At 51.1% G+C, this 8,820-nt stretch overlaps 1 protein-coding gene across 2 annotated transcripts in view; it reads right to left on the reverse strand.

Annotated features, from left to right (window-relative positions):
- GATA3 (GATA binding protein 3) overlaps positions 1 to 7,967 on the reverse strand; it is an 18,829-nt gene extending 10,862 nt beyond the window's left edge. Inside the window, exons 1-3 of one of the 2 annotated variants that reach the window (XM_068670070.1) lie at positions 7,087 to 7,967; positions 3,946 to 4,482; positions 1,027 to 1,169 (exon numbers count right to left, since the gene is read on the reverse strand). In XM_068670070.1, the coding sequence (XP_068526171.1) occupies positions 1,027 to 1,169; positions 3,946 to 4,482; positions 7,087 to 7,327 (921 nt within the window). In that variant the 5' untranslated portion in view covers positions 7,328 to 7,967. Of the gene's footprint in view, positions 1 to 1,026; positions 1,173 to 3,945; positions 4,483 to 7,086 lie in introns of both variants that reach the window. The other variant, XM_068670069.1, reaches the window with a different exon arrangement.
- Between the last annotated feature and the right edge of the window lie 853 nt (positions 7,968 to 8,820).

Here is an 8,820-nt window from a genome sequence, read left to right on the forward strand (position 1 = left end):
CATCCCATTCACTCCATCAGCCCCAAAACCCTGTGGGATGCAAGAGCCACTTTTTCTCCACCTTCCGAGCAGCCCCCAGGAGCCTGCTCGCGTTTTTAATCTGAATGAAACCAAACGTGCCTTGATTCGAAACATTCAATAACTTCCCAGGCAGGGAACATATTTTTTTCCCCACTTGATATATTTTTCCCCTTGTGGTTTGCCTGATTATTTGCCAAATATACTTCAGCGCATTTATTAGCCGTGCCCACAGCTTCCAGACCTTTTTGTGGCTTCCAGGGAAATTCATAAATAGATCACTGGGGATGCTATAATATATTGCCTGTGTACATTACGGTCATGAGGCCTGAAACTATGAGTTCGTTATTATTTCAAATAGTTATTCAAGCATCTCTCCTTCCCCAGCTTGTGTTGTTGTGTGTGTATAGCTGGCTATGCACACCTCTGCCATCCCCTACCTGGTGGCAGCAATGGCATGGCTGGAGACCTACAGTGCCCGGGGATGAATGACCACACCAGGACCAAATGTTACCAGGATCATGAGCTGAGCCAGCATCAGCTCAGGTCCCTTCCATAGCACCAAGGAATGTCAAAATACACAGGGAGCTGTCTGGGGGGGGGGGGCAGAGAAGCCCTTTTCTCCTGATATCTCCTTGGTCACTGGGAAGTGCCCGTGTTCCTTGGAGAGAGCCACCATCCTCGGGTTGCCATGCAGGAGAACTGCACAAAGACCTCTGCCCTATCACAAAATAGGAGAAAGCTCATTTTTGGCTTACAAAAAGTCCTGGATCTTGATTTTTTAAATCTCTTTTGCAATTTGCAATAGGAACAGAAAACTGAGTCTCGTGCCACATGGGAGCATCCCTCTGAGCATCCTCCCTTCCAGCCCTCTGGCACGGTGGGCCGAGATTTTGGGGCTGGCTAAGTTTCCCTTCTCCATCCCAGGCTGTGGAGAAGAAGCACAAGTTGCAGAGAAAAATAAATAATAATAAATAAATATTTTTTAAAAAAAACACAGAAACTCACCAGTCTTCTCTTGGGTTTGATCAGGGGCCGGTTCTGTCCGTTCATTTTGTGATAGAGTCCACAGGCGTTACACAAGTAGTGCCCGGTGCCGTCTCTTCTCCACAGGGGGGTTGAGGTAGCCCCACAATTTACACACTCCCTGCCTTCTGGAAACAAGAGAGCACATGGATCACTTAGGGAAAGTAGAGGTGAAAGGGGATGGAGAAAGCTCCCCCCACCCCCCAAAAACCCTCCAAAAGACCCGTCTGTGCCAGACCTTGCCTGTCCTGTCCATGCTCAGGATGTCGAAGCAAAGTCCTGAGGTCATGTCTGAAGGACATCCTGGGCAGAGGTGGGGGCACTCAGACCTGGTGGGGGCTGATTCTGCCCACCCAATCCTCACACCCCACACCATCAGCTGTATCGTGTTCTGTTCCCTCATCCAAACCCTAGGGCAGCTCGACGGGCTCCCATGAAGCTCTCACCCATCCCTGGGGCACTCCAGCGGGAAGAACATTAAGGAGTTGGCGGGTCCCCGTCACCTCTGGAATAGGGGCTCCTATGGCTCTGTGGTCCCCATCTCACTATATGGACCAGACAAATCTTGACAAGCTATAAAGGAGTTCCTGACTCTCTTGAGATACCAAAGTTTTGTCCATGAACCCTTCCCAATGTGTATGGGGACCCCAGAGTCGTGTCTGGAACATCTCTCTGGCTTGCATGGGTTGCACGACCCAGGGAGGCTCTTCCCTTGGCCTTAGGTCAAGTCAAATCTTGAATCCCCAGAAATAACCATAGAATAACCCAAACACCCTCCATCGCTAGCCAGTCCACAATCACTCTGCTGATACCCACTATTGATTTGCAATTGGTTGCATATTGGTTTGCAATTAAGCTTTCACTGCTCAGCAGTCAGGGCTGCAGAAACCTCTCTGCCTTTCCCACTGCATGTAGAGCCCGATGGTCCAACACCAATTTGGGGGATCCCAAACGTTTCCATGCCTGTTTAAAGTCTTTTCCATCTGCTCCCCCTCCTTTTTGACACCCATTTATCCTCTCCCTCGTTATGGGGGTTTCCCCCAACCCACTGGCTCCCAGCACAGAGGGGATGTAGACTTAAGGGACGCAGTCATTCCTTCCAGCTACTTTCAGAGGGCTAGGTAGTCGGTTGCTGTTGTATTTCTTGCACCTAAAGACACTGGTAGGCCATCTGAGAGCTGCAGCAGACCTCCACTGGCCAGAGCAGAGCTAACCCAGCACACAGCTCCCGCTGCCCAGCCCGTGCTGCGTTCGAGCAAGAGGCATCCGCACCCTAACCACAAACGGCAGCCGTTTTTCCAGCACCTTTGCACTAAAACCCTCTCTCCCCACACTCCAAAAAAAACCCTTAGAATGATTAAACAAAAAATGCAGCCGTTTCTCCCTCTTTCATCCTGCAAAAACACCCCCTCCCTCCTTTTCCTGCAGCCCTTCGCCTAGCCCCATCCCCCTTTGTCTGCGAGCTTCCCAGCTTGCTAAAATCGACTTTAAAAAGAAAAAAAAAAAAAAATAGGTGTTGCTCTCGGGGTTGGTTTATCTCAAACCGCAGATGTCTTTCTAGAAGGTAAAGTAACAGAAAGTGGCAAAAGGAAAACAAGACGGAGGAGGAGGAGGGGGGCAAAACAGTTTGAAAATCCCGCGCAGCCGGTGCCCCGGCTGGAGCTGAGGCTCGGAGGGCACCGGGCAGGGGACGAAGCCGGAGCCCGGCCCCGCAGAAGCCACCGGTCCGTGCCGGGGCCGGGAGGGAGCTGCTCCCGGTCATCCCCGGGTCGTTTTTTTTTCCCTCCGGTTAGCCGGGGCAGCCGCTCTGAGAGCGTTTGAGTGTCTGTCCCTCTCTTTTGTTTCACTCCATCTCTCTCTCTCTCTTGCTTTCATGTACAAAACATACAGGTCTGGGGTTTTTTGTCACTCTAACCGCATCCGGACTCTATTAAAGTTCCTGGCGCTGGATAAACAATGCAACTGTCGCGTGCAGCAGTCTGAAAATAATTGGATTAGCTCAAACATATCAGCTAAATAGAGACAGTCCCTGCTCAGACAGACAGAGTAAATGTCACCCTGGAAAAACCCTGAAAACTGATCTCATTCATGCCAGGCAACCCTGCAGCAGCCTCCACGGAAAAAGAAAAAAAATATATATATATATATATATATATATATTGAAAGAAGGGAGAAAAAAAAAAAGCGTTTTGACTAGTCGCCCTTTGCTCTGCACACACACACGGGCTCACTCAGCACCCTTTGGTGCCCACAAATTCACAATTTCCCCCCCCCAGGCGCAGCGGAGCCGCGCAGGATGCGCAGGGAGCTGAGGACCCCCCCAGCAGCCCTTCCTTGTCTTTTTCCCTAGGGGGGATGCTTCTGGGGTCCGGTCCGGGGGCAAGGAGCTAGTTGGGGCCGGGGGTGAGCTCAGGGCAAATCCCGCCCCCCCACCCCCCCTTCCCTCTCCATCTCCCAGCCTCCCGGCGCCGCATGGGAAGAGGCCCTGGGCTGAGCGAGGAGGAGGGCAGGCGGGGGAAGTTGGCCGGGATTTAAGTGGCATTATTAAAATCCAGAGAGATACACTAATGCTGCGGTTCCCTCGGTTTCGCTTCCTCGTTAGACGCCGCAGCTGAGCACACATATTTTGGGCCGGCGGAGGGGGCAGGATCGGCCCCGGGGCAGGAGCCCTGGAAGGGAAGGGGAGACCTCGCATCCCTCAGGCTAAATAAGGGGGGATTCGGCTCAGGGCAAGCTGTAGGGTCAGCAAGTTTCCCCCTTTTTTCTTCCCACGAGTGTTTATGCGCATCCCTCTGTGCGTGGAGGATGTGGCCGTGAACCCTCTTTGCCACCCCTATTGCTTCCTCCCCTCTCCCGAGCATCTGGGACAAAATAAAATAAAATAAAAGCCAAAAACCCTACCTGTGCTTGACCGTGCTTTCGGTCTGGATTTGCACCCGAACCCGGTAGGCGATCCTCCTAAGAGGCTACTGGGGGGAAAAAGTCCAGAGCCATATTCTGGGACGTACGGCGGGTAGGTAGTGATGGGGTGATGCGCGGAGGACGTGGCTCCCCCTAAAGAGGCCATGCTGCTCCGAGAGTGGGACGACTCCAGCTTCATGGTGTCGGCCAGGGACACCTGATATTTGATGCATTCCTTCTCGTCCTGCCGGCTGGAGCCGGTGGAGCCGGGAGTGGAGATGGACGGATCCGGGGACACATCTTTGGGAGGGGTCGGCGGGAAGGTGAAAAGGTGCGGGCTGGAGTGGCCGGCGGATAAAGTGGAGGAGGAGGCGGGTGGGTAGACGGAGAGGGGTCCCGGTGAGCTGTGGTGGATGGAGGTTTTGGAAAAAGGGCTGAGGTTCCAGGGGGAAGCGCTGTGGTGGCTGCTCAGCGCTTTGCTCCCGTCCAGCCACGGCAGCGAGCCGTGCAGCAGCGGGGGGCGGCACACCTGGCTCCCTGCGCGGAAAAAAAGCACAGCAAAAAGCCGGTTACATTCCCCTTGCACCCCTGTGAGCCCGCCGGGGGAGGGTGCCAGCCTGCGCCCCCCATCCCTTCCCCTCCTTCCCCAAAAGCTCCGCTGGATCCCGAGTGCGGGGCGAGCAAGAAAAATCGCATCTGGTGCAGACCCCTCGGCTTCCCCTCATTTAAAATTAAACTTTTAGTGCTGTCATAGCTCCGAGGTGGCCGCCCTGATCATGCAGGACCGGGTAGCTGGGCTGGGACCCCCTGAGCAAAGATGCCCTGGGACACAGAAGGGGGATTTGGCCAGCCCTGCTTCACCCTCTCCCTCCCAGACATTCCCAGGCAGGCTTCGAAGGAAAGATCTCGTGTGAAATTACCAAGCCCCTACTGCAGAAATTATTTTTCTTAGCTGGAAAATAATTTGTCAGTCACTTCCCAAAAGCAGCCGTGGGCTACAAACCCTGGGCATATTCTGGCCAAACGAAGAAGACCAGAAGATGCCCAAAAACGGAATTACAACCTTTCTAACAGGGCTACTAAACTTTGCATGCTGCCCCAGTTTGCCTTTTTTTTTTTTTTTAAATCCATCAGGCTGTCCTCAAATGTTAGACAGCGTTTTCATGACAATATGTTACACGCAGAGTGCCAACTGTCTGAGAAGAAACTCTCCATCTCCTTCGTATCACAAAAAACTTTTCATTTGTGTTTTAAAATACAGACCTGGATTTGGGTTGAGGGAGACCACTAGATCTATTTAAATTTATGCAATCAAACTTTTTTTTTCTTTGGTTGTAAATGTTCTGAAGGGATCGTACCTAATATTTTTAAATAATTCCTGCCCTGGTGAAAAAAACATTCAAAGAATCAAATCTACCCAAGTCCACAGTGACTTGAGCAAATCGCTAGAAGCTGAAAAACACAGTTATTCACCTGGAGGAGAGCAAGTTTGTGCCTGCTAATAAAGCTCTGAAACACATTGACATCTAGAGGTCCTTAACCTCTTTAGGTATCGTGATATGTGTGTACAGACTGCTAAATATACAGAAGGAGAGATGCAAACACAGATCTATCGAGCTGCAGATAGCAAAGGAGTGGGTGCAGTGTGGACACGTATGTTTGCATGGGAGCTTGTGCATGTCTAGAAGATCTCCAAGCTACTTTTCACCGTACCAGACATTTGTGAACAATACTGAAAGTAACTGCTCAAAAGGAAGGGAAGGTGGGTTATACGAGTAGAAAGGGTCAAGATTCATTATCTTCTCCAGGAAGTAGCATAGTAAATAATATTCAGGCTAGATCAGAGAGACCGCAGTTCCACTTTCTGCTGATATATTGGGAAAAAAAAAATGAAAAGAAGAGAAAAGAAAGAAAGGACAAAGGCTGCTGATCCTTAGAAATAATTGTTTTAAATGGACTAATAGGCGAACAATGCAGTTACTGAGCGGAGCCTAATGCAGCCTCGCACTCAACAAGTAGCCAAGGGCCGGGAGCAGCCCCCTGAGCCCAGCTCACTCATCCCACCTTCTTTGCCTTGATTTTGGGGTGATTTCTACGGCAAGCCTCAGGCTTTTTAGATTCCACCACTTCGGAGAGGTGACCCTGCGGCTTTGGAAATCAGCGGCTGGTAGTTTCCCTCTTTTTTTTTTATTACTATTTTCCCCCCTTTCCCTAATTTTTAACCATAGAGGCAAACTCAAGCCGCGTACACTGGGTTGCTCCGATCCTTCTTAAAAAGATAGCACCAAAACTTTCATCCCTCCTCAGACCTGGGCCCCATCGGCCCCAGGTATTTTGCCTCCTCTCTAAAAGCTGTGGCCCAGCAATAAAACTCAGGCTGTGGCTCACTACCTTCCTGCAGGACAAGGAAACACAACAGGGCTGGTGCCTAACCTGGTTGCACCTCGGGATTTTTCTTCTTTCTTGTTTTCAACACGCGCCGTGGTGCGGCCCTGGGTGAATGTGCAAAACTTTCAAATCAAGCCTAACAAGCTCCCAAGGTGCAAATGAAATATCCCAAGCGTGAGGACAACGGGGTCATTTTCACACCCCTGTTCTACAGCTTGCTTTTCTTCCCAAGATCAGTTACTTGTGCAAAAACTGAACACCGTATGAAAAGCTTGTTCACCTAAGTAAAGAGGAAAATGCCTAAGTGAGAGAGAGGGGGAAGAAAGAAAGAGAAAGGAAAAAGTATGACAGATGAAAGAGAAAGAGGAAGACATAGAGCAAGAAAGTGGAAAAGTGGGAGTGAGGAAAAAGAAAAAAGGAAGGGAGGAAGGAAAGAAGGAAGGGAAGTAGGAAGGAAGGAGAGATGGAAAGGAGAAAGAGAGAAAGAGAGAGAAAAAAAAATGAAAGAAGAAAAGGAGGAAAGAAGAAAAGAAGGAAAAGAGAAAGAATAGTAATAATAAATAAATAAAAAAGTAAAGAGAAGAAAGAAAGCGGGAAAAGAAAGCGAAAAGTAGCCGGGTTGGGATACATTTCTCCCAAACAAACCCCCAAATCGCCCCCGTGCAGCAGTTTCCCAGGGGCTCTGCCCACCGGCAGCGGGGCTAGGGGCTGCTCGGAGCCGCCGGGGGCCGGGGGGCAGCGGGGGGCACTCACCGTGGTGGGCCGTGGGGTATCTCTGCACGGTGGCTCGCACGGAGTTGCCGTAGTACGGGGGGACGGGGTTGCCTTGTCCGTCGATGTTAAAAAGTACATCCACTTCCTCGGCGAGAGGATACTGCGTGGGGTCCATGTAGGTATGGCCAAGGGTGGGGTGGTGCGAGTCCGGGTGCTGCCCATTGAGCACGGCCGGGTGGTGGTGGCTCACCCACCGCGGCTGGTCCGTGGAGACCTCCATCTTCCGCGCTCGGTGCTCCGCCGCTGCTCTTCCTCCTCCTCCTCCTCCTCGGCAGGGCGCGGGGGGCCGGCGGTGGGAGGGGGAGGACGGTGCGGAGACGGTGCGGAGCCGGGGAGGGGGAAAACTGCTCGGCGAGTTCGGGGTTGTTTCTGTTTTGCTTTGGTTTTTAAATCGGAGGGAGGGGGGCTGCGGTGATGAGCGGCCGGTTCCAAAAATAAAAATTAAAAAATAAAAATAAAAATAAAGGAGGAAAAAAAAAAGAGAATGTAATAAAAAAAAAAAAAGGAAAACAAATAAACTGAGGGAAAAAATATCTCTGCGAAATGAGATCCCCTCGGTATCTCCGCTCTTTTGCAGATGTTTCTCTCTTTGATCACCTGTAACGAGAAAGAGGAAAGGGAAGGAGCAGAGAGAGAGAGAGAGAGAGAGAGAGTGGCAGAGAGAAACGTGCTTGAGAAGCTCTGAACTTTAGCACCCTGACTTTTAGGCAGCAGCAAACCATCCCATCCCGCGGCAGCCATCCCTGGGAAGCGCCTGCTCTGCCCTGGACCCACCTCTCCCAGCGCCTCTTTCTCTTTCGCTCTCTCCCCGCCCCGGCTCGCAGCAGCTCCGGCCGCTGCAGCTCTCTTGCTCTGGCTTTTTTTTTTCTCTCTTTTTTTTTTTTTTCTCTCCCCCCCCACCCCCGTTTTCTTTTTTTCGGTGTCGCCGCGGTCGTTTGTTTATTTGTTTGTTTGCTCAATTTGCACCTGAGAAGCTCCGGCGGCTTAAGCCCGGTGAGAACTTGTGCCATTCGCTGCGCTGCAGCCTAGAGCCACTTTGATTGCTCATTAATTATTATGCAACCGAGAAAGGGAGGAAGAGAGGAAAAAGAGTGGGGGGGGGGGGGGAAGAGGAGGGGGGTAATGCGATAGACAAGAGGTTGGGGTGAAGGGAAGGAGCGAGGGCAAAAGGAGGGGGAAGAAGGGAAAAAAAATAAAGTCGCTAAAGAAATTCCGCACAAACCTTGGTGAGGGAGCAGTATGTGACCCAGGAGGGATGAAGCTGAAAGTGCTTGATCAGATCAGATTGTGCTCTCTCGCCCTATTTTTTTTTCCCTTCTTTTTTTTTTCCTCCCTCTCTCTGTTTTTTTTTTTTCTTTTTTTTTTTTTTTTTACAGGGAAGGCATTCTTTCTGAAAGGAGCAGGATGGCGCCAGCCGGCTCAGTGCTTACAGACAGCTGTGGCGAGACGCAACTTAAGGAGGTTCCAGTGTCATAAGCACGGGGAGGCGGAGCCTGGCCCCGGCTGAGGAGGGGACCGGCGGGGCGCACCCGGAGCCTCCGCGCTGCCCCCGCCGCGCACAGCCGCGAGAACCCCGCACCGGGCGGCGCAATTTCACCAACTTCTTTTTCCTCCCCTATTTTATTTTTTTTTTCTTATTCCCTTATTCTGTTCTTTCTTATTATTTTTACTACTTATTTTTTTTTCTTTCCTTTTTCCTATTTTAATTTTTTC

This window comes from Anas acuta, chromosome 1 (assembly GCF_963932015.1).
Source record: "Anas acuta chromosome 1, bAnaAcu1.1, whole genome shotgun sequence".
Classification (NCBI taxonomy): domain Eukaryota; kingdom Metazoa; phylum Chordata; class Aves; order Anseriformes; family Anatidae; genus Anas; species Anas acuta.